The sequence below is a fragment of the Tachyglossus aculeatus genome (genome assembly GCF_015852505.1).
Source record: "Tachyglossus aculeatus isolate mTacAcu1 chromosome 12 unlocalized genomic scaffold, mTacAcu1.pri SUPER_6_unloc_1, whole genome shotgun sequence".
Lineage (NCBI taxonomy): Eukaryota > Metazoa > Chordata > Mammalia > Monotremata > Tachyglossidae > Tachyglossus > Tachyglossus aculeatus.
Window position 1 is genome coordinate 11712501 of NW_024044828.1, and position 25605 is coordinate 11738105.

General features: G+C 41.1%; 1 protein-coding gene across 1 annotated transcript in view; it reads right to left on the minus strand.

The window, feature by feature from the left end:
• Positions 1-25605, minus strand: part of CDC123 (cell division cycle 123) — a 56205-nt gene that overhangs the window by 9547 nt on the left and 21053 nt on the right. The window contains exons 7-10 of the mRNA XM_038741222.1: positions 12400-12448; positions 9489-9564; positions 7907-8029; positions 4825-4853 (exon numbers count right to left, since the gene is read on the minus strand). Coding sequence (XP_038597150.1) covers positions 4825-4853; positions 7907-8029; positions 9489-9564; positions 12400-12448 — 277 coding nt within the window. The remainder of the gene's footprint in view (positions 1-4824; positions 4854-7906; positions 8030-9488; positions 9565-12399; positions 12449-25605) is intronic.

Here is a 25605-nt window from a genome sequence, read left to right on the forward strand (position 1 = left end):
ACTGTAATGTACTCTCAGCTGCTTCTTTCTTTAGGGGGTGCTAAATTCAAGATAGAGTGGCAGTATTCCTCAAAATGCTGGCCTGAACACGCTAGTCCCACCTATGAGCTTGGGAGGATGCTGTTGCTGAATTAATTTTTTTTAATGGCATTAGTTAAGCACTTACTTTGTGCCAAGCACTGTTTTAAGCACTGAATTGGAGGAGTGATGAAAGCTTTGGATGATTGATCCCTTAAACACTTTGCTATTCACCTCTCCCCTAGTTCCGCAACACTCATGTACATGTCCACCTCTAATTTATTTTAACGTCTGTCTCCCCTTCTTGTCTGTAGGCAAGGATCGTCTATATCTACTCTTCTGCACTGTGCTTGGCACATAATATGTGCTCAACAAATATCTCAACTGGTATGATGCTTTGACAAAACTTCCCTGCACTGCACCCTGATTTTGGAAGACAAATGCAACCTAGGATTTCCATCTACCTGTTGAGCATCAGGATGGTCCAGATCATAAAGGTATTCCCTACAGAGAAGAGTCCATCTCATTCTCTCCCTCTACACTGTACGCTCCTTGAGGGAACTTGCATACCAACTCTACTGTACTCTCTCAAGTGCTCAGAACAGTACTTAGAACACCAAAAGTGCTTGATAAATACCATTCTTTGGCTGATGATTAGATAGTGGCACATGCTATTCCTTTCACGGCATGCAGGAAGAAATCTCATTAGTTAAAGTTGTTGATTGGAACTGGCCCAAGCTATCTCAAGAAGATTCAGGTTGGCATTAAGGGCCGGGCATTTGAAGTTACCATAGCTTTGCACAGGGGCTCCCAAGCAACTCTCTGGCAAACTGCCATCTACAGGTTGCCAACTCCACAATGTCACTCATGGCCAGTGGAAGAAGTTGTGGGAGAGAGACCCTCGTTCCCTGAAGTTTCAGCAACACGGGCAGGCAGGATGGGGTATGGGAAACTCTGGGAAAAGTCCCAACTTGCCCCTGCACACCCCCATCCTGTTCAAACTTCAAAAAGCCAAGGTTCCCATCCTGACTTCTCCATGCTGATCGTCCACTGTGTACAATCTGGGAATAGGTGCTTACTAGCTGAGCTGGAAATTGTAGAATAGAGCATGATCCAAAACTGCTTTTGCTGGACTCACTGTGGGAGGGAAGAAAACAAAGCAATGCTGAGCTTACACTCTAGTGTGGCACTGCCAATACACTTGGTATGCCAATTCAGGAATGTAAACAGCTGCATTGCCAATGGTTGGGATCCAGAATGCTAATCATCAATCCCCAGTCTCTTTCTGACTTTCTTTTATTTTTCAAACCGGTAAGGTTGTCTCATTAAATGTGACTATCCTCAGTCTCATTACTGGGCTCCTCAGACGACAATAGGTCATACTGAAACACAATTCCACAAGATAATGAGCCAGCTTTGCCATAGATGGCATTGATGTGAGCATTGTTTTTCTTCAGTTCAGAAATCTTCTGGCTAAAAAAAAAAGAACCAACTTTATTCAAGCATAAGACTACAAAGGTTGGATTTTATAGTTATTTCATTTGACTGGGGCCTGAAACTTTTTTATATAGATAATGAGGACAAATCAAGATGTTTCGGGGAAAGACAGCTAAATTTGACTGGGCAGCAGGGTGAGTAGAAACCATGAGTTGTTTAGGGAATAACACCATAATACCAGTTGGAGGCAATGGAAAGTGGCACTGCATCATCCAAGGTCAAGGGCTTTGATTTCCTTCTACCCTAGCCTCAACCTCATATCATTAAGTAACCATTTACACCAGGCAAATCGTAAGTAATGGATTTCTGAAGCTGGCAAATTCTGATGGGCTCCTAAACGTGTTATGCTTATTTGCAAGGCTACTGTTAAAGGGGGAGGAGGGAGAGGAAAGAGAAGAGGGAGAGAGAAAATGAAAGGATGGAGAAGGAAGAGAAGAAGCAATGAGAGAGCTTCTTTGGCAACGAAAAGGCTCTTCTGAAAGTCATTAATCTGCAAGTGAAGTCTAAAGGCAGCTCAAAGCCAAAAAACAAACCCAAAGTAATAAAGCTAAAGCAGATTACCCCAATAAGGTTTGTGCGTAACTTTGTTCAAAGCAGAAATGAAAACAGTAACGTGAGACACGAGTTTTTTGAGGGTAAACTGCTGGAACACAGTCTTGTTCACCAAATATTTTGTTTCCATTTTCTAAGTACATCCCAAATCGAACTGCTCAATGTCTACAGAAACTGAGTAATCTACAGCAACTTTTACTGCTGGATTCAAAAAGTGCATGGGAAGAAAGCTGCATATCTCACCTATCCCTTAAGGTAGCTGACTTCATGGTGGATAAATGCTAATCATCTCACCAACCAATTTCTGGGAAAACACCCAGCTTTATCAGGGAGGCCGAGCTCGGTCAGAAGGAGACAGGTGGGAAAAGTGGAATGAACCTGAGGAAACTTAACTGCTGGATCAACCTCCGGAGCCGTTCCTCCTGGCCCAGACTATTTTCCAGCCCCTTAGGATCACTTGCCAGCATCCAGAAGGAGACTGGGTGGGGTGGTAGGATTGTGGTGGCTTCCCAACTCTCTATTTTTAGAGATGGTGATTCTACAAATAATTCTCCTCCTCCTTGAAAGACTTTTCGGCAGGTTCCCTGGTGTCCTTTCGGTTTCTTTACTGACATTTGGCAGGGCTCTCCTGGGGAGCATCCAGGAGAACAAAAAGCCTTCCCCTTCAGCCCTGGCTAATGAGGCTGAGGTGGTCGGAGCCAAAACCCTTCTCATCCTGCAGGAGAGGTTGCCAGGCAACCTGCCTCTCTAGCGGGGGCAGCCGTTCTGCATTCAGCTCTGCCGCGCTTTGCGATTCTCACCAATCACATGGCAAGGGCAGAAAAATAACTGATATGCAAACTACCGCAGAGGGGAAGTCCCCAGGGCCTGAAAAATCTGGGGTCAAACGAAGAGTCTGCCAACGCTGACTGCAGTTATGCTCATCAGATGAGTCCCAAGAAAGAAGAGTATTCACAGATACCAGCCAGAAAACTTGCCCGATGGACCCATCAACTTTACATCCTCTAGTATAGCTTACATCTAACGCAGTTATATCTTTCAGGAAGTCAGAATGCTTACATGACCAGTTTTAATTTTTTATGTAAAATTTTTCATGTTGGTCTTCCCGACTAGTCTGTAAGTGCCTTGAGGGTGGGGATTTGTCTATCAAGTCTACTGTATTGTTCTCGTCCAAGCACTTAGTTCAAGGACTGTGAGCCCCTTGGGGGACAGGGTCCATGTCTAATTTCCACCAGTACACTCTTTCCCAGTGCTGCCTACAGTTCTCTGCATGTAGTGCTTAATACGTACTACTGAGTGATTGATGTCAAAATTTCATCAGTTCCTTACTCTTTCAAATCATGCCAGATAGAAGGTGAGCAAGCATTAATATCTCTATGCTAGTTTCAGTTCTAAAATCCTTCACAAAGGGATGTCGGCAAGTAAACTTTCCTCACCTCTGCCCTCCTTCCGTCCTACCAACAACAAAGAGGCAAAAGCCACCTATTAGCAGTGACTCTTTGGAGAGATTATTATTCAACAGCTAATCATCAAGATCAAAGGCACTCTGCCCAGAGTAGGCACTCGGTAAATATCACTGGTTGATTAATAAGGCCTTGCTCCAGCTCCTTACTTGTCTGTCACCAGTCCCCTCTCCTCGCTTATATTGTGAATCCCTTGAAGGTGAGAGACAGAGACTAATTTCCACCTCTGTATTCTTTCCCAGCACTTAGTACAGTGATCTGCACACAGAAATCCCTTTATACTATTACTACTACTCCTTGTACACTGTGAAAACACACAAGAGCTTCCTAAAGGATCGGGCAGAGGGAAACTTTGAAAGAGGACCACAGAGTCCTTCAGATGCAATGGCAGAAATTCTGCATTGCAGCCCGCAAGGTTATACTACTGTGTTCTGGTACTGCTCATTGTTAAAAGATACACTTTTGTGATGACGGTGGAAAAGAAGGGAAAAGTTGATGGACTGATACATTTGGGGAAACGCCCTTTGACAGCTAAGTCAACGTGGTACTCAATTGCACAGTACCACTGCCTGCCCAACTGTATCCAGTTATTTTTGCAAGCTGAAAAGTGAAATAATTTCAGGGTTTTGGGGTGTGTTTTTTTTAAATGAAACAAGAGTGGATTGTTGTTCCATCTCAGAAACAGTTTGGAAAAATCGGTATATTGTTTGCCCTCACACGGACCAACAGGGACAATGCCGCTTGGGGGAAGAACAGACCGGTGTGTCACTTGCATTTACAGAGGAGAGAACAAGGTCGGCAGATAAAAGGATTTTAAAAAACCAATAAGACAAAACAGCTACTCCCATTTTATTTCCTTAATTTTTGTTCTATCTTGAGGGATGAAACTCATAACCCTAAGGCTCCACTTCCAAAAGATAACCAGATGCAGAACCTCCTATCTGAATGTCACCTTGAAAGGAACACCTGGGAGGGGTTGATGGCTACTATCTGGACATCTTAAAATCTCTTGCCACAAGCCAAACAGTTCAAATCGTGTTGACGGCTCAACAAATGCCCTAACCTTCTCATGAGAGATGAGTGAAAAATCAAGGATGATCAGTGGACTGCCCATTTAATTTTATGTGTAATTAGTAAAGAGCAGTTGGAAGTAGAGAGGTATTAAGAGAAAACTGCAGACAGTCAGGAAAGTCAAATATGGGTAGGGGCGGAGAACATCTGACAGCAGCTCTTTTGGGTGATTGGTGAATTTAAGTCAACATTCTTTGAGCCCTGAAACAAGGTAATCACTTACCATACTGTCTCTGTATACATCAAATACAACTGTAAGGAGAAAGAAAAAAAGTCAAAATGATCAGTAAGGGGGCACTATTTACCTATCAAACCACACTGTAATTCTCAGTTGAAAACTCAGGATCTTCTTGACCTTGAAAACCTTAACATGTCTACATTTCAAAACGATGAAAGTCAAAATATGTTGCAGGGTGATCATTGTGGAAACTCTGTCTCATCTTTCCACCCTCCACCACCTTACCTTGGAATTTCAAGTTTCAAACAAAGAACCCTAGTCTTATCTCGTCCGATCGCCTTGATTTACACCTGCTCTAGGGGGAGTGGGGTAGGTTGGGACCGAGGAAGACGTCCTCTAGAAATGCTTTTCAAACTATTGACCATATTTACTGAGCGCTTAGTACATGCAGGGCACTGTACTAAGTGCTTGGGACAATACAATACAACAGAATTAGCAGACACGTTCCCTGCCCATCCTCTTACTTGAAGCAGGGAATGATGAGTAATGCCTGGAGGTGGATAGCAGAAGCCCACGCTTACTTGAGTGATTAATACAGTTTTTACCCTCTATAATCAAGTTACAACTCTGTTGGAGACCTAACCTTGGCAAGTGAGAACTGGAGTAAATATAATTTCAGGAGCCACAATAATAATGGGTTCTCCTTTTACTCTTAAATACTAAACATATTCAACTTGGGATGTTTTTTGTTTTCAAGTTCGCTTTGTTAATGAACGCCTTCTGGGGAGCTCTATAGTTTGACCACTGAATTCCATGAGTCTTAGTTAAGAGAGGGAACTTAGAAAATTTAGTCCCTTCCGCTAATTAACTCGGTAAAATGTAAATATACGAAGCACCTTGATCTTTGTGGGTGAACTCTTTGGGAACAGAAATGAAATACACTTCAAGTAACAGCAACACATCGTAGAAGTGTTGAAAAAATAAAGTAGGATGAAAAGTGTTGAGGTTTCCCAGCTGCAGTGCTAACGTACTGCCAGCAACCTCAAACAGGAGTGCTTGCCATTTGTAGACTTAGGCGGAAGGTTTCACTCATTCCCTTCTTTGGTCACCAGATGACACCTTGTGGATTTAGGACTATTTTACCTCAAAAGAAAGCCACCAACCCTGGGGCCAGTGGTCAAGACGTCCTTGCCAATACACAGATGGACCCAGGCTCCTCTGAATCCCCAAATTCCTGGAAGCAAGCGGCCTACATGGGGGCTGTGAGATTCAGGTGGGCTTCAGGGCATCTTGATTGCCACAGGGACTACAAAGGGGTCTAAAGCTCCGAGTCCCTCTCACGGCATTTGGATGGGCTCCAGCGGGAGGTGAGAACCTAACTTTGCATTTGGAGTAGGCTTCTCAATGTAGCAGCTGGTGGCATTCTATGGGAAAGCACCTTCCTGCACGCACGGTGACGTAAATGTGAATAGTGAAGAACTACCATTGTGTAGAGCTAAGCAACTGACCCAGTATCTAGAGTGGCCTAGTACAAAGAGCACAGGCTTGGGAGTCAGGAGACTTGGGTTCTCACCCTGGCTCTGCCACTTGCCTGCTGTGTGACTCTGGGCAAGTCAGTTAATTTCCTCTATGCCTCAATTTCCTCGGCTGTAAAATGGATATTCAATACCAGTTCTCCCTCCTCTTTAGGTTGTGAGCCTATGTGGGACAGGGACTGTGTGTGATCTAATTATATTGTATCTATCCCACTGCTTAGTACAGTGTTTGGCAAATAATAAGCCCTTAACAAATACCATAATTTCCCCTCTAGACCGTAAGCTCGTTGTGGGCATGGAAGGTGTCTGTTTCTTGTTGTATTGTACTTTCCCAAGCATTTAGTACAATGGTCTGCACATACAAAGAGCTCAATAAATATGATTGAATGAATGCATGAATGAATAATCACTACTATTATTATTATTGTCTGGGGAGCCTACTAAATGAATGCATGAATGAATAATCACTATTATTATTATTATTGTCTGGGGATCCTACTAAATATCAGTAGGTCTGCTTGGGAATCCAGGCGCTTTTTGGCACCAAACCTAATATGAAGTGGCTCTGAAGAACATCCAGATTGCTGAGTTTGGGGTCTGGAAGCATGCTGTGGGAGGGTGGGCATCTTCAAAAAGGCAGACTTTCAAGTAGGGGACCACCCATCTGGGGGGACCACCCATTCAGGGGGGGACCACCGATTCATGGGGGTACCTGGGACCTCAGACTGATCAATCTACTTCCCACTACTCAACTGGGTCATCCTGATACTGGCAAGCTTCATTCATTCAATCGTATTTATTGAGCGCTTACTGTGTGCACAGCACTGTACTAAGTGCTTGGACCAGACTTAAAGTCTGCTCTAGGACAACTAGCAGGTTTTTTTTGCTTGTTTGCTTCTTTTAAATTGTATTTTTAAATGCTTACTATGTGCCAGACTGCTGTACTAAGCACTGGGGTAGATTCAGGCTAATCAGGTGGGACACAGTCCTTGTCCCACATGGGACTCACAGTCTTAATCCCTATTCTGCACATGAGGTAACAGACACAGAAAAGTCAAGTGACTTGCCCAGGGTCACACAGCACACAACTGGTGCTGTGCTCTTTCTTTCCACTAGCCCATGTTGCTTCTCGCTGTTGTGCTTGTAAAATAATTTCTTCATTTTTGATCCAATTCTGTCTCTCATCTTCCACCTCCCTCCAGTGTGGAGTGGGCTGCTGAAAAGTCCCCGCTTCATATAGGAAGGGGGAGCATGAGTGCTCTTCCCACCAACTTCCCTCCATACACAAGACCTTCAGGGTTGCACGGCTGGACCAAAGGGCAGTCAGTCACATTGCAACTTCTGAATCTGCCATTCCACTTCCCTTCCAGCCCAGCCAAAGGAGTGAATCCAGATGGATCCCCCATCCAGGATGGATGGGGGAAAGGTGACAACCCCGGTAAGGGGAGGGGAAGCCGCTAAAGCATTCCCACCTGTGAAGGGGATAACTGGGTTCATTAAAGCAGAGCAGGTACTTTAAATCTGTTATTTGGATAAAACAAAGTAGTACTCTATAAGACCGGTTACTGCGTTGGTGATAACAGAATACTCACAGTCTTCATCCAAGAATTTGTACTGTATGTGTTTCTTGAAAAAGTCTTGTATGCATCTACAGATCTCTTCGTTTTGCTTAGAAATGTGATCATAGTACTGAGTGTAGTCCCTTTGGGAAATACCTGCCAAGAAAGAATTTGATCTGCGGCACATATGTAATGTTCTTTACAAATACAACAAAGCCTAGATGAGTAAGGGTTTTCAAAGACAGACTCAATTATTTGAATAACATTTGTGGGGAAACATTAAAAAGGAATGACATAGATGGATATTTGGATAGGGTGATTTTTTTTATTTTGAGGAACTAATCTTATAAGGTAAGAACTGTAAGCTCTAAACTGTAAACTCCCAGCGGCAAGGAAAATGTCTAGCAAGTACTTAGTACCATGCTCTTCACACAGTCAGCTCTCAATAAATACAACTGATTGATGATTGACTGTAAACAGAGGTATGATAAACTGCTCAGGTTAAAATGCTCATTGTCAGTGTACTGAACACTCTGCTAGGAACTTTATGATAAACTGTTCAGGTGTTAATGTTAATGTTAATGTTCATCATTCTGCTAGGAAAGCTGGGGAGAATTACAAAGAGCATGAAAAATGGTCCTTGCCCTCAAGAAGTTTACAATGCAAAGGAAGAAATGAGGGAAAAAGACACATGAGTGTACAAATAATTATAAAAGCATGACTAAAGCTTATACATTTGTACAAGAAACATATAAACATCAAATTTGGAGAGCTGTTCCAAAAGGTTTATGTGTGGAAATGACTAGAGAGTGAAGATTTTTAACAGAGCTTGGGAGGATATGATTTGACCTGCTTTTAATCATCTTACACAAAGAACAGTGGGTGCACACAGATCGCTGAATGATTAAATCCCACACTTTGCTAATCAATTTTACTCTTGAAAATGGTGAGTTCCCACACTGCCATTGGGAAGATTTAAGAATCATGAGAATCACGCTGCTCACGTCAAGAGGAACCTAGTTTTAAACACAAAACAACGTCACTGACTGCTGTTTCTTTGGTTTCCTATTAGAAGATCTTAAATCTAGTTCCTCACCTACGATGGGTTTACCGCATCAATACTGGGTAATTTTTCAAACATCAACACTTCAATCTCCCTTCTGGATATTACAATGAATCTCAATATTGTTTATTAAAATGAGACATCATCCCTAAAGAAATACATTTTCTTGTTGAAATAAGAAAACCAGTATGATTTTTTTCTGTATTTCATTTTTGGTTTACATCAATCATAAGAAAGTATAAATTTAGCCTGTCAGAAAAGTACATGTATTAACTCTTTTAGGTTTTAGGAGAGATATCAGAATACATTTCCTCTCCCATTAACTCTACTTGGGACCATTTTATCAAAGAAGTATAAAAATGTAGAATTCAGCCACGTACTACCATGTCATCAATAATAAGAAGTCACAAATTCCTAAGGCCTCAACGTGTTTAACTCCTCCACTTTCTAAATCCTCCTACTCTAAACCCACTCCCAAAAAAGCCAGAACCTTTAATTAGGAACATCAAGTTTATCCTATTAAAAATGTTTTCTGAAAAGACAAAATCTCACCAATTAGCTTGTTTTCCTTGACAAAACATCTGAATTCTGCCCCAGGAATTAATTCACACCATTTTCGTAGAACGAGCTGCAGAGAAAGGATAAAAATGGCATTACACTGTAGAAAGAAAGGGCTTAAAGGCCCAACTCGCAATTTTTGTACCAAAATTGACATATCTGTCACAAGAAATTGGTATTATATGCCATTACAAAAAGAAAAATCATTGGGTTTTTTGATGTGAGAAGTATGGGGCTCACTCATGATCTATGTACTTTGAGTAGTGAAAGAAAAACTGTGAAACTTTGGCAATTTTATCTTGTCACATTTATCATTTTCAAAATCCCTATGTAATATGTACTTCTGAGAGGGAAGAAAGATTAAATTGCATTTCAAATGGATTATAATGTTCCTTGCAATGCCTATTCTCTTTCCAAAATGGATCAAAGGATAAGAAATAAAATGGGAAGAGCTGAAAAAAATGAGAAGTAAAGAAAAAAGAAAAGCCTGCATTTCAAGATTACCTCCTACCCTGAATATGCTGTTGTAATACAAATTTACATGACAGCTTTAACATTTGGATATATGAGAGTAGGAAGTATTACTGGGACTGTCACTAATAGAAAACAATCTAACTCTTCAAGTGGTCTAAAGTTCAACTGATGAAATTTCAGTTTAATACTTAATATGGGAAGCAGCATGACTTATTAGAAAGAGCATGGGCCTGCGAGTCAAAGGACCTGGGTTCTAATTGATGCTCTGCCACTTACCTGCTGTGTGATTTTGGGCAAGTCACCTAACTTCTCTGTGTCTCAGTTTCCTCAACTGGAAAATGGGGATTCAAATTGTGTGGGATAGGGGCTGTATCCAAACTGATTAACTTGTACCTACTCCAGAGATGAGAACAGTTTTTGCCATACAGTAAGCCCTTAACAAATACCAAAATTATTTATATTTACCTCACTTATCTTTTGTATTCCTTTCCCACACAATGAATTACAGGAATAACAAATATACATGGTTTATTATAGGCTACCTTATTTCACTGCCTGTTTTGTATTTTAATCAAGAGTAGTTTTGCAATAAAACTTACTTGCCCATTTTTTTCTAAGAAAAGAGTCTCTGAAACATTGACTTCCAAGTTTGAGCCTAGCTTTGAAAACAGAGATAAGGCACATAGTAAGACCCTCTTCAGAACGCTGGTCCCAGTGGCTGGAGCTGGGCTTGTCTACTGATGACAAGTCGACTCTTAAAAAATCCTTCTCCATGCACTGGTCTTTCCCAAACATAGGTCCTTGCCTTCCTGCTGTTACTATTGTTACTAAATTTCCTGAGTCCCTACTGCATGTGTTTTTGCTTCCCCATTAGCAGACATACAATATTTGCTTTTCTATATTTAAAAGGTTCTGATTTACCAAATTTACACAACCAACAAAAAATGAAGTAAAGACAGTCATTCTAGTATTCAAAGACTTTTCAGACTATTAAATGTAGTAGCATTTTCTAGACTGTGAGCCCGTTGCTGGGTAGGGACCGTCTCTATATGTTGCTGACTTGTACTTCCCAAGTGCTTGGTACAGTGCTCTGCACACAGTAAGCGCTCAATAAATATGATTAAATGAATTTTGGCTAGCATGTCGTTCTACTTAGCATTTAGTAGCAAGTTACGAAACAGCATGGCCTAGTGGAAAGAATATGGGCTTGGGAGTCAGAGGACCTGGCTTCTAATCCTGGCTCCGTCACCTGTCTTCTTAGAAATCGGGATACAGAACTCAGAGTTCCAGCTGCAGAGTTCCAATGACATACTACTTTCATTTCAGACATGCAACTTGATAGCTCACACTCTGGGATGGAAGGCTTCCATTACACTAAGGAGGAGGGCATGAGGCTGGAATGAATTTAGGGCTTTAAAACTCCAGGTCTCCACTGTCCCTAGTCATCCTTTGATCGCTGGATGGTAGCCATTAATTAATAACTAATATTAATATAACTATAATATAATATATCAATATATTAATAATATTAATATCAAGTATTATATTAATATAACTAATATTTAATTGCACATTATTAATAACTAAATTAATAACACATTATTAATAATAATAATTGTATTTGTTAAGCACTTAGTATGTGCCAAGCACTGTTCTAAGCACTGGTTAGAAATCCTGAGCACTACCAAGGGAAAAAAAAAGTGCCAAATGATCAACCTTAATGGTAGCCTCAACAAAGAAGTCATTCAAACAATGGTATGTACTGAGTGCTTACTATGTCCTGAGCACCACTAGGCACTTGGGAGAGTACAATCAACAGAGTTGGCTGACATATTTCCTGCCCTCAAAGACTTACATTCTGGAGGGGACGACAGACATTAAAATAATTTATGGATACTCATTCACTCAATCGTCTTCGATCATATTTATTGAGCGCTTACCGCATGCAGAGCACTTTACAAGTGCCCGGGAGAGTACAATAGAACAATAAACAGACGCATTATACGTACGTGAGGGCTGTGAGGCTGAGGGTTGGGTGACTATCAAGTGCTTAAGGGGCACAGATACCAGTGCAAAGGTGACACAAAAGGGAGAGTAAGGAAAATGAGGGCTTAGTCAGGGAAACCCTCTTGGAGGAAGTATGCATTGGGCTTTGAAGGTGGGGAAAGTGATAGTCTGTCATACATATATGAAGGAGGAGGGAGGTCCAGGCCAAGGGGAAGGGATTGGGGGTGCGATAGATGAGATCGAGGCACAGTGAATAGGTTGGAGATGAACGGAGATAGGGCTAGAATCAATGAGAAAAATCAAACCAGCACATTTCAGGGGCTTTAAGATGACTTAAGAGCAAATGACAATTTTCCACACAGCTTAATTAACATTAAGCCACTTAACCCCAATAATAAATGAAATAAAAGGGGACTTTCCTTACCTCATATTCTATAGAAGGATCAGGAGAATCATCAGTACAGTGAATAAACCTAAAAAAATAAGTAATTCAACTTCAGTTTCAGCCTTGTCAGTGTATCAATCTTATAACAGGTACCTGAAAGACTGATATTTTATTAAGGAAGAAGCCAGAAATTTACCAACAAGAATAAGTTTACCATTGGACATAGAACGAATCCAACAGAATGCAGACATAATTTACTTTCAAATATCTTCTTCAAGAGTTAATTTTTCTGGGATCTCTACAGTGGTTAAACTTATTAATAAATGCTGGTTCTGTTTCTCAAAAAGCATACTGTTACTGTTAGACATTTTAAGAGGACGTCACAATAAATGAAAAGAAAAATTTGTCTTTATTGACTGAAACTTTTCTGAACCAAGAGCTGGTCACAAACTGCTGCATTCTGCCTCTTCAGACTGAAGAACTCTTCAAAATGGTATTCAATATACAATATATATTTCTGGAGAATAACTGAATTTTGTAACAGATGAAAAATAAGGGCCAGTACGAATGGGAAATACTCATTATAGAGATCCCATCTAATTTGGTAGCTTCTCCAATGAAGATGAAATACTAAATGTCTGTTACACTTTCATTGGCAGTGAACTTATGAACTGCTTCCACTTCATAAATCTGCTTATCTTTGAAGAATTCTTCCAAATGGAGCTTTTCCAGCCCTTTTTCAAAAGTGGAGTAAAATAGAGTTCTTTCTTTCATCCTAATAGAGTACAAGAAACAGACATTTTTGAAACCCTTTCCATCAAGTGTCGAATTACAAAGGACATTTGAGAAATACAATTACTAGTCCATCAATTGTATTTATTGAGTGCTTACTGTGTGCAGAGCACTGTATGAAGCACTGTTTGAAGCACTTCAAGATGAAAACCATTTTGAAGGGTCCTTCAGACTAAGGCGGCACAAATACAGTAGTTCTTGGCTCAGAAAAAATTTAATCAATAAAGACAAGTGAGTTTTTTATATATTGGGACATATTTAGTACAGAGCACTGTGTTAAGCACTTGGGAGAGAACAAAATAACAGAGTTGCTAGACAGGTTCCCTCCCCTCAAGGAGATTACAGTTTAGAGGGGGAGATAGATGTTAAAATATATTACATTTAGCTAAGTGCTGTGGAGTTGAGAGTGGGATGAATAAGTCCGAGTGCAAGGACGATGCAGAATGGAGGAGTAGGGGAAACGAGGTCTCAGTCAGGGAAGGCCTCTTCGAGGAGATGTGATTTTAATCAGACTTTGAAGGTGGGGAGAATGGTGATGGTCTGTAGGATAAGAAGGGGGAGGGAGATAGACGCCACAGGCAGGATGTGGGTAAGGGGTCAGCTGTGAAACAGACAAGAATGAGGTACAGTGAATAGGTTGACTTTAGAGTAACAAAGTGAGCCAGCTGGCTTGTAGAACGAAATCAGCGAGGTAAGGTGGGGTTGGGGGGGGCAAGGTGATTGAGTGCTTTAAAATCAGTGATCAGGAGTTTCTGTTTGATGCAGTGGAGGATGGGCAAACACTGGAGGTTCTTGAGGTGTGGGGAAATGTGGACTGAACTTTTTTTTTTTATAGAAAAATGATCCAGGTAGCAGAATGAAGTACGGACTGGAGTAGGGGAGAGACAGGAGACGGGGCAATAAGCACAGAGGCTGCTGTAGTAGTCAAAGTGGGGAGAGGATAAGTGCTTGGATCAGTGTGGTAGCAGTTTGGATGGAGAGGAAAAGGAGGGTTTTAGTGATGTTGTGAAGGTAGAACTGACAGGATACGGTGACAGATTGAATATGTGGGTTGAATGAGAGAGGTGAGTCGAGGATAATGCCAAGATTATAGACTTGAGAGACAGGGAGGATGGTGATGCTGTATATAGTGATGGGAAAGTCAAAGGGAGGGCAGGGTTTGGGTGGGAAGATAAGGCATTCTGTTTTGGACATGTAAAGTATGCGGTGTTGGAAAGAAATCCAAGTAGAGATGCCCTGAAGGTAGAAGGAAAAACGAGACTGCAGAGAAGAAGAAATACCAGGTCTGGAGATGTAGATTTGGAAGTCATCCATATACAGATGGTAGTTGAAGTCACGGGAGCAAATAAGCTCTCCAAGGGAGTGAGTGTAGATGAAAAATAGAAGGGAACCCAGAACTGAGCCTTGAGAGACTCACAGTTAGGGGTTGGGAAGCAGAGTTTGGGAGGTGCAAAAGAGAGTATGGGCAGCCAGAGAGATAGGAGGAGAATCAGGAGTGGACAGTGTCAGTGAAGCCAAGGTTCAATAATGTTCCCAGGAGAAGGGGGTGGTCCACAGTGTCAAAAGAAGCTGAGAGGTCAAGGAGGATTAGGATGGAATAGAAGTTGTTGGATATGGCAAGAAGATCGTTGGTGACCTTTAACAGGGCAATTTCCACAGAGTGAAGAGGGCATAATCCCGATTGGAGGGGGATAAAGAGAATCTGAGGACAGGAAATGGAGACGGTGAGTACAGACAACTCACTCAAAGAATCTGGAGAGGAATGGCAGGAATTACTGTCATTATTATTATTAGTGAATGATTATTATTAGTGAAATGGGCTTCAACTAAAATATCTTGCAGTTAGTGATAGGGAAACTATATTTTGGAAATATAATTTGGTTTTAGAAATTTCACTGAATTCTTAGGAGAGAAATGGAGGCTCTATTTGAATAAAAACACAAGAAAATGCAACTGCAAGATGATTCACTGTCAGGATTTTTCCTTTCAATCTGATTTGCCTAAGTCTGCTTAATGAAAAATCATAAAAATTGGCATTCCCATTTGGCCTATGCTCTTTGGGAACAAGAACTGTATGGTTCATACATTCAGTGAAGTGCATAGAAATTGAACTTTTAACAATGTCTTGAAAAGGTTACTACTTCCTCCTAAACTTTCATCAGTCTTCAGTAAGTGCTTGTGTGTGTTACTTGCCATTACATGATTTCAAATACTGGGAAATTTATCTGACCTCCTAGATTGTGATTCCACTTGTTCAAAAATCTTCACTGGACAAGGCAACCAACTATTTTAATGAAGTCATGAACAAAAGATTAAAATTAGGTAAGGGAACACTTCTGGCTCTCTTTCTCCTCGTGGGCTGGGAATGTGTCTACCAACTCTGCTGTATTGTACCAAGTGCTTAGTACAGTGCTCTGAACATATTAAGCACTCAATACCATTGACTGATTTATAACACTGAAAATATAACTCTCACATGCACCTGGTCAAATCAAATGAATTCAATCTGCATTTATTTTTAAATTGGTATGGGGTTATTTGCCTGTGACAGTGCTTTCCCATCACAACATTCATTTTAATAATGAGCTTTTTCTTCTGAAGAATGGAGCTTAGTCTACTGTTACTCATCTTTCATTAATTGAAGGTGTTAGACAGTTAATGCTCACTATGAACATGTCTGAAAAGTTTACAGTTAGAACAAGCCATCCTCAAGCTATTTTTAAACAGAAAGTTTGGTATAATAACAAGATGTGCTACTTGACACAATAACACTTCTGATTTTTCTAGATTGGCTTCTCTCCTAAGAGAATTGAAAATCTAATTACCTAAAATAGTTGGGAATTGATTGAGCTTCCTGAATTATAAACATCAAAAGACACCACTGTGTGTTCTTGCTTTTTAGTCCATCCTTAATTAATCCTAGCCTTTTAATTACAAGGATCGCAAATATCTTTTCCTAGACTGGGGAAAGTTCCTTCATTTTCAGCTCAAACTCAAACTTGAACATCAAATCCCACAATACCTTCTCTTTTTCTTACCAAGCAATAAACGGGAAAAGAAACCCCAACAACCAAAGCATGTATTCTTTCTTTACAATTTACCATGAACCTCCCAGGATAGATAGAAACCTTTAAGAATAGGATTAAGGTAAAAGTTTAGAAAGTGGCCTTTCAATCCATGGAGGTGAGAATGAAAAACTTCTCGAATTTGTTATTCTGCTGTTCTCAAAATTAATGCTATTTTCAAGATCCAATTTGTCTCCTAATACTTTATTCCTGAATTCCTGGAGGTCTGAGAATGTACTTTTGTCCCAAGACTCTCAACTGCTGCCATTTCTAATGATTCGGAGATGACACTAGTGGGGATAAGATTTTGTCAATGTTTTTGAGTGAGAAGACCAATTAGTGACCTACATTCTCTCCCACCTATTGTCCTGTGCATGGTTGCACTCTTCTAGGAGAGTCACTCCATCTCTAATTGCTATAAACCAGATGGGCCTGTCATCTGCTGCCGTCTTAACTGTCCACCACGATGAAACATCATCTGGGCTTTGGTTTGTGGTGACTTCAAAACATTTCTTCTGTTCTCTGGGTTTACAGTTTTCCCACTTCAATTCACCACAACGCAGCAGTTTCAGCAGCCTGCTTTTGTCCAGTTTCCTTACAAGTCTGAGCCTCATATGAGACGCGTTTGGATGAAGTCCCTCCCAGGCACACAGTACAGTGCTTTGAACACAGTAGATGCTCCATATGAGGCACAGACTGTGTCTGGCCTGATTATCTTGTATCCACCCCAGTGCTTAGTGCAGTGCTTGGCACATAGTAAGCATTAATAAGTACCACAATTGCCATTATGTCTGACTCCACAGAGGTTTGATGTGATGAACATTGATGCTGGTTCCTGGAACTCACTGTTTGTGATTTTTGCCTTGCTACTTAATGTAAGAAAACTGATGGAACTGCTCTAAAAGTTGGTTGTGACATCTGCATCCCAGCCATATAAAAGTAATAATAGTAATTATTTGTTAAGTGCTTATTATGTGCTGAGAAGCAACATGGCCAAGTGGTTAGAGCACAGACCTGGGAGTCAGAAGGACCTGGGTTCTAATCCTGGCTCCTCCACTTGCCTGCTGTGACCTTGGGCAAGTTACTTCGTTTCTCTGTGCCTCAGTTTCCTCATCTGTAAAACGAGGATTAAGACATTGAGCCCCAAGTGGGACAGGGACCGTGTCCAACCTGATTAGCTTATATCTGCCCCAATGCTTAGTACAGTACCTGGCACATAGTAAGCACTTAACAAACACGATTAAAAAAAACCTGCTGTACTAACGGCTGGAGTAGGTATAAGATAATCAGGTTCCACATGGAGCTCATAGTCTAAGTGGGAATGAAAACCCCCATTTTGCAGGTGAGGAAACTGAGGCACAGAGAAGTTAAGTGGCTTGCCCAAGATTATACAGCAGACAAGTGGCGAAGCTGGGATTAGAACCCAGGTCCTTTGACTCCCGGGCCCGTGCTTTATCCACCACACCAATAAGTACTTTTAATTGATTGGTTGCAGAGAAATTAAATGTAATAGTCTTTAGACTATAAGCTCATTGTGGGCAGGGTACGTTTCTGCCAACTCCATTTCCTCTCCTCCAACTCTTGCCTCTTCAGTTTGGGTTTTCCCTCCACTCTTTCCATGATCGCCAATGATCTCCTCCTACTTGCCTCTATTCTATCCTGATTCCCCTTGACTTCTTGGGTGCTTTCGACACTGTGGACCGCACCCTTCTTCTGAAACCACTATTAACGTTGGTTCCGCTGCCAAATTTCTCTGGTCGTTGGTTCTCCTCTTACCTCTCTGGCCAATTTTTCTCATTCACTTTCACTGGCTCTTCCTCTGCCTCCCACCCACTCAGTGTGGGTGTCCAAGATTCTGTTCTGGGACCCATTCTCTTATCACTTTACACCCATTCCTGTAGGAAGCACATCTGCTCCCATGGCTTCAGCTACTTCCTCTATGACAGATGACTCCCAAACCTAATTCAGTAGCTCCTATCTCTCCTCCTCTGCAATCTCACCTCTCCACCTGCTTCTAGGTTTCCTCACAGATGTCCCACCGGCACCTCGAGCTCAATATGTCCAAAACTGAATTCATCTTCCCTTCCAAATCCTATCCTCCGCCTAATTTTCACATTTCAGTTGTCGACACCTATCCCCGCCCAACGTCTCTGAGGCCCATGATTTTGGCAATCTTGGCTTTTCCATTTCTTTCGACTCCCAAATTTAGTCTGCTGCCAAATCCTGTCAATTTTTCTCCAAAACATTCCCAGGATCCACTCACTCCTCTCCATCCAAACAACCACTACGTGGGTTCGTATGCCTGTGATAGCCTAACTTGATGAGCACCTGAGCCGATTTGCTAATCTCTCTACCTCCAAGATCACCCCTCCCTCTCTAGCCCCACAATTTGCTCTACTACCCACAGCACGTTTCTCAAACATCTTTCTGCACACATCTCTCCACACCTCAAAAACATCCAGAGACTGCTGCCCATCTACTTTAAGGTCCTCAATCAGCTTTCTTCCTCTTACTTATCCACTGTCTTCTCTCATTACACCTCAGCTCATACTCTTCATTCCACAGAAGCTATCCTATTCACTGTGCCTTCTTCTGGTCTCTTCTACCACCACAAGGGAATGTGGCCGCATGAAATACCTAGATTTCTTTGAGTTTTGTCGAGTATCAAGTTATATTTTTTTAAACAATAATCAATAATATCTATTGAGCATCTGCGAGCAGAACACCATACTAAGAGCTTGTCTTCCCTGAAGATGGTTAGCTCCCTGTGGGCAGGGGTCATGCCTACTAAGTCTATCGTACTCTTCAAAAATGCTAAGCACACTGCTCTGCACACAGTGGGTGCTTATTAAACACCATCGATCGACTGTTACACTGTTTTAAACACTAAATTGAAACAACCAAAAATAAAAGGAGAATTTCAAAATCTAGACATTTTGTGTGTTGCCACATTCCCAAATCAACCTATCCTCTAGAGTTTTTTTTTCTATTTTGAATCCTTAGAAAAGCCTCATAATACAAAATTAGTCATGGCAACACAACTGAAAGTTCTCATTTTTATTTTCTTATTAAAAACTAAGTATTTCTTTAAAAACCCTGGACCTTCCCAAATCAACCTATCCTCTAGAGCTTTTTTTTCTATTTTGAATCCTTAGAAAAGCCTCATAATACAAAATTAGTCATGGCAATACAACTGAAAGTTCTCATTTTTATTTTCTTATTAAAAACTAAGTATTTCTTTAAAAACCCTGGACCTTACAGGAGGAAGTCAAAATAACCAAAACAGTATATTCAGTGCATGAGATTATGTAAAAGGGCTTCCTTATTAAGATGATTAACTAGTGACAATGTATCCTTCCTAAGACGAGATCAACCCTCTGATCCATATAGCTAAATTGCGTATTAAAATCAATAATAAATTCCCATGAGAGGCTCAGCTGGGGGAGAAAATACATGAGGCACTGTAACGAGCTAGAAATTATTGTCAGTTTTTCTTGTGAAGTTTAGGGTAAAATCCGAAAGTAAGAGAATTTGCAGGACTAATATTTTAATGAACCTTATAAACGACTGGTTCATTCTCCCCTTGCCATTCTAGGAGGAATAACAACTTGACCCTGGAGCCAGAGAGGAGGAGAAGAGCCTCCTGTATTCTCCGTGGGCCCCAGATTTGGGGGTGGGTAAACAGTAGAGGACTGGGGTGATGCGGTTCTGACTCTGGCCAAAGTCATCCATGTGCCAATGCTGAGAGCAGCAGCATCATTTTTGTAAAGTTAATGACCAATCTCAGGGCTCATCCCAAAACGGAATTCATCCTGGATGAATTTTTGTCGTCATTTTCTCCCCGGACAGGGGGAGATTTGCACAGCCCCGTAGCTTGCCCCCAAAGCATGTCAATCCAGTCCCAATAGGTAAACACTCTGCCTGGGTCGGTTCCTGCAAAAATCACTGAATTGCTGCACTCCACAGAGATAAAATCCAGCCAACGAATGGTCCTTAATTCTTCCCAAGTCTGAGTGATAGTGCATTTTAAGCAGCCTCAGACACCTGACAGAAGTGAGAGTGTTACCAAAACATCACTCCAGTTGGCTCATACTATTTTGGGGGCTGAACCCCTCGGATCAATGGATTCAATGGATCAATCAATCGACCCTGTCGGGAGCAGTGGAATGTCCAATCTATCGAGAGAAAAAAACAGAACAGCTTCTCTGTAGCTCTGCATTTCAGGAACACAACTTCCTATTTCCATTAGTGAAGATGAATGGCAGCAAATGGGTGAATAATCTTCCCATCTTGAACTGCAAGCAAGAAATGCTGGTTGTGCAATTTAATTTCCTAATAAACTACTTAGCGATTCAGACAGAACAATACCTCGAAGACTGTGTAAGACTAGGCACAAACCAGAATTGATTTGAAATCTCACAGCTGCATTTCGGCAAGAACCTCCCTCATTTACCAAAATAAATAGATGAGCTCCTAACTTTGGGCATACTTCAAAAGCATATTGTTCTGGGTAAACAGAATTAGTTCTGTTTGTTATTTGCCCACAAATATTGTGGTATTTTACCCTCCCAAGCGCTTAGTACAGTGCTCTGCACACAGTAAGTGCTCAATAAATATGATTGAAATAGGAATGGATTGCCTTGTTAACAGCATTTATAAAGCACCTAAAAAAATGGCATGAGAGTCAAAAATTGCCTTTGAAATTGCACATGAAAAGTGGTGGTAACTCAATGACAGAAAATAAAAACACCAGCACAAAATGTGAGAAAACTGCAAAGGAAAAAATAACAAAACAAGGAAAAGGAAACCTTTGACTGTCTTTGCTATACAAACATGCCTGGCTCACATGGATTAATCAGAAAAGATTGAATTTCTTCACTCTTCAGAGCATTCAGGTAATTTCAATCCTTCAATCCTACTTATTGAGCGCTTATTGTGCTCAGAGCACTGTACTAAGCACTTGGGAGAGTAAAATACCACAATAAACAGACACATTCCCTGCCCGTAACAAGCTTACAGTCTAGAGGAGGGGAGACAGTCATCAATGCAAATAAATTACAGATATGTACTTACATGCTGTAGGGATGGGAGAAGGGAAGAACAAAGGGAGCAAGTCAAGGTGACGCAAAGGGGAGTGGGAGAAGAGGAAAGGAGGGGCTTAGTCTGGGAAGGGAAGCACTGCACTAAGGGCTCGGGAGAGTAGAACTGAATCAGAGACATGGTCCCTACCTTAAAGGACCTTACAATCTTATGGAGGAGGCAGACAGACGCACGCCACTTAAGAAATGAAGGAGAAGAAACAATGCTAATGCTGTTGATCATCATCAATCGTATTTATTGAGCACTTGCTATGTGCAGAGCACTGTACTAAGCGCTTGGGAAGTACAAATTGGCAACATATAGAGACAGTCCCTACCCAACAGTGGGCTCACAGTCTAAAAGGGGGAGACAGAGAACAAAACCAAACATACTAACAAAATAAAATAAATAGAATAGATATGTACAAGTAAAATAAATAAATCAATAAATAGAGTAATACATATGTACAAACGTATATACATATATACAGGTGCTGTGGGGAAGGGAAGGAGGTAAGATTGGGGGATGGAGAGGGGGATGAGGGGGAGAGGAAGGAAGGGGCTCAGTCTGGGAAGGCCTCCTGGAGGAGGTGAGCTCTCGTAGGGCCTTGAAGGGAGGAAGAGAGCTAGCTTGGCGGATGGGCAGAGGGAGGGCATTCCAGGCCTGGGGGATGACGTGGGCCGGGGGTTGATGCAGAAGTATGGAAGAAAACATAGAGAAGTATGCTATATATTTATGTAGAAGTATATAAGTGTTCAGCATGGCTTAGTGGATAGAGCATGAGCCTGGGATTCAGAAAGCTGGGTTCTAATCTCAGCTCCGCCACTTGTCTGCTGAGTGATTTTGGGCAAGTCGCTTAGCCTCTCTGTGACTCGATTACCTCATCTGTAAATTGGGAAAGAAGCTTGTGTGAGCCCCATGTGGGACTCGGACTGTGTCCAACCTGATTAGCTTGTATCTACCCCAGTGCTTAGTGCAATGCCTGGCATATAGTAAGCGTTTAACAAAGACCATTAAAAAAAAAGAGTTATATGTTAAGACAATGCATAAGTGTTAAGCACAGGAAAAGAAATCGAGTGCTAGGAGCAGCTGCTAAATGGACATGCCTTGGGTATTTATTTATATTAATGTCTCTTTCCCCCTCTAGACTGTAAACTCACTGTGGGCAGGTAATGGGTCTACCAACTCTGTTATATTGTACTCTCCCAAGTGCTTATTACAGGTGCTCTGTACACAGTAAATGCTCAATTACTATTATTGATTGATTTATCCCTTAATCGGGGAATGTCGCCTGGAGATGGGTTTTCAGGGCAGAGAACGTTGCACCCTGAAAGAGTTGTCAATAGTGGTTTTTGTCCCTTTCCCTACAACAAAATTATTCCCAGCTTTCCCCATACACCTTCCTGGCTTGCCTCTGCTGGTCTCAGATGAGCCAATATGGCTAGTCTTGAGATATCATGCATTTTCAGTGAAATATTTTACCCAAATGTCATGAAATATCTAAAAAAGGCGGTTTTATAGAGAGATTCTTTCCTGCATATTTTATATGTGAATTACAAGATCTGGCAAAACAGAAATTTACTTAGGTTTCACAAATATACTACAAGTAGGACCCATTTTTAAAATGCTCAACGGGGAAGGCACATTGAGAAGCAGCGTAGCTCAGTGGAAAGAGCACGGGCTTTGGAGTCAGAGGTCATGGGTTCAAATCCTGGCTGTCCACCAATTGTCACTTGTGTGACTTTGGGCAAGTCACTTAACTTCTCTGTGACTCAGTTACTTCATCTGTAAAATGGGGATTAAGACTGTGAGCCCCTTCGTGGGGCAACCTGATCACCTTGTAACCTCCCCAGCGCTTAGAACAGTACTTTGCATATAGTAAGCACTTAATAAATACCATCATTATTATTATTATCTCTGGATAGGAATTATGTTCCTCGGATACTATTCATACATAAATTGATGGATATTTATATGCACACTACATTTCTGCAGCTCACATATTTTTATCAAATTTTATCCATTACAGGGCAATGTAACCCAGAGACTGTATAATTAAAATCTCTCATTTTCATTTGGGATTATTTAAGAAAACAGAAAATGTCAGTGTCAACTACACCCAGGGAGGATGGGTGTTTGAGTGACTGTGGGTGTTTGTACTGCCTGTGGGCTCGCCCAAGAAAGGAGGGACTGAAGATGGATCCCCTAAAGACCCCCAAACTAGACCTAAACACATAGGCTAATGCCTGGGGAAGCCCTTACAAAATAGTTCTGAATGCCCTCCAAGAGCTGAGAACTAGGAGAGAGCTAGTGACTCAATCATCTTTTCTAGGGGGACAAAGCCCCTCCCCTACAGATTCTAGCCAAAAACCCCAAAAGAGGAGAATTTCCAAGCATCCATGCCACTAAGAAGCAGAGCTAGTAATACCTTTCCTTTGCTGAGATCAGCAGAGGCAAGACAGGAGGGATGGGATAACCGGGTATTAATAATGCTATTGTTGGGGGAGAAGGGGGAAGAGCTACCCCAGGATACTCAACTTTGGGCAAGCAATGCCAGACAGCACACACCTTGGTAGGGACGATGAGTCCAAGGAAATAGCCTTTAGAGGAAGGCAGATGTCCTGAATAGCTCCCCCATGCTCTTGATTTAAGAAAAACCAAATCCATTCATTTCCAATATCAAAGAAGTTCTGTCCCCTAAATGGTTTACCAGTCTTTTTGTCCAGCTGAATTTTAAGACTAACTGATTACATTTTGCAGTCTCGATGTCAATTTAGATATTCCAAGAAAAAATAATAGAAAAATGATTCATACTACCTGAGGTTTTCTAGTCCCCTAAATAGTCAAACCAATTTTTCTTTTGCTACTAATCCTTCAGAGTGACACAATTAATAGATTCACTTTCACACATTCAGCACTTCTCTTCTAGACACTAGCTGAATGTCTAATTTTGTCTGGCCTTGGTCTGTAGAGTTGGCACTTAATCAATAAACTTTAATGGAGACAAAACTGTGACTCAGCAAGTCTAATCGTTCAGACTACTTGACTTGTTAGATCCAAACAAATAATTTGGACAGGTAAATACAGCATGAAGAGATTACGTTAAGTGTGCTATGTTTTCTGGGAGTACAAGTTTTTTCATCGGGAAAAATTTCACTCCCTAAACAAGAAATCATAAGGAAGCTAGGAAATTATCGCCACCAAGACTATAATACTTCAAAATTGTTTTGGACGGAGTATAAAAAATGTATTCCACAACTGCAAATTTAGAAGAGTTTTAGGAACACAACAACTTAATCACCAAAACCGAAATGAAACTGTCTTGTCATGATCTCTTGGAAGCACAAAAGAGAAAGATTCTTTGTTTATCTTTAATTAATTTTATAACAGGTATATATGTATATATGTTTGTACATATTTATTACTCTATTTACTTATTTATTTATTTTACTTGTAAATATCTATTCTATTTATTTTATTAGTATGTTTGGTTTTGTTCTCTGTCTCCCCCTTTTAGACTGTGAGCCCACTGTTGGGCAGGGACTGTCTCTATATGTTGCCAATTTGTACTTCCCAAGCGCTTAGTACAGTGCTCTGCACACAGTAAGCGCTCAATAAATACGATTGATGATGATGATGATGATGATAGAAAAATTTTAAAGCTCTGTGGTTGGTGCTCCTTACTGGTTGCTTTGCTGTTCATCAGCAAGCCACATACTAAAGATTCAGTCTCTGAAACAGAAGGCTAGCCAGTCACAGAGGCTTACTAAAGGAAATGGCTCAGCCATCAATAGACATTTAAAAGCCATTTTCTGTTCCAGCCAATACTCAGTTTGGGGTTTTTTTATGGTATATGTTAAGCGCTTATTATGTGCGAGGCACTGTACTAAGAATTGATGTAGATACAAAATAATCGGGCTGGACCGAGTCCCTGTACCGCATAGGGCTCACAATCTTAATCCCCCTTTTTTTTTTTTTACAGATGAGGTAACTGAGAATCAAAGAAGTGACACAGCAGACAAGTGGAGGAGGCAGGATTATTAATTCATTCAATCACATTTATTAAGCGCTTACTGTGTGCAGAGCACTGCACTAAACGCTTAGAACCCAGCCCTCTGACTCCCAGGCTCCTGCTCTTTCCACTAGGCCATACTGCTTATTGATTATTGATGCTAGCAAAGAGGTGGAAAACCATGGCTCGAGCGTCTTCCAAACCCAAATCATCAGGTTCAAAGACAGGTTTTATGTTTCCTCTCCCTCCTTCCCAAGTGCTACCCAAAACAGAAAAATGGACAGACCTGTCTTCATT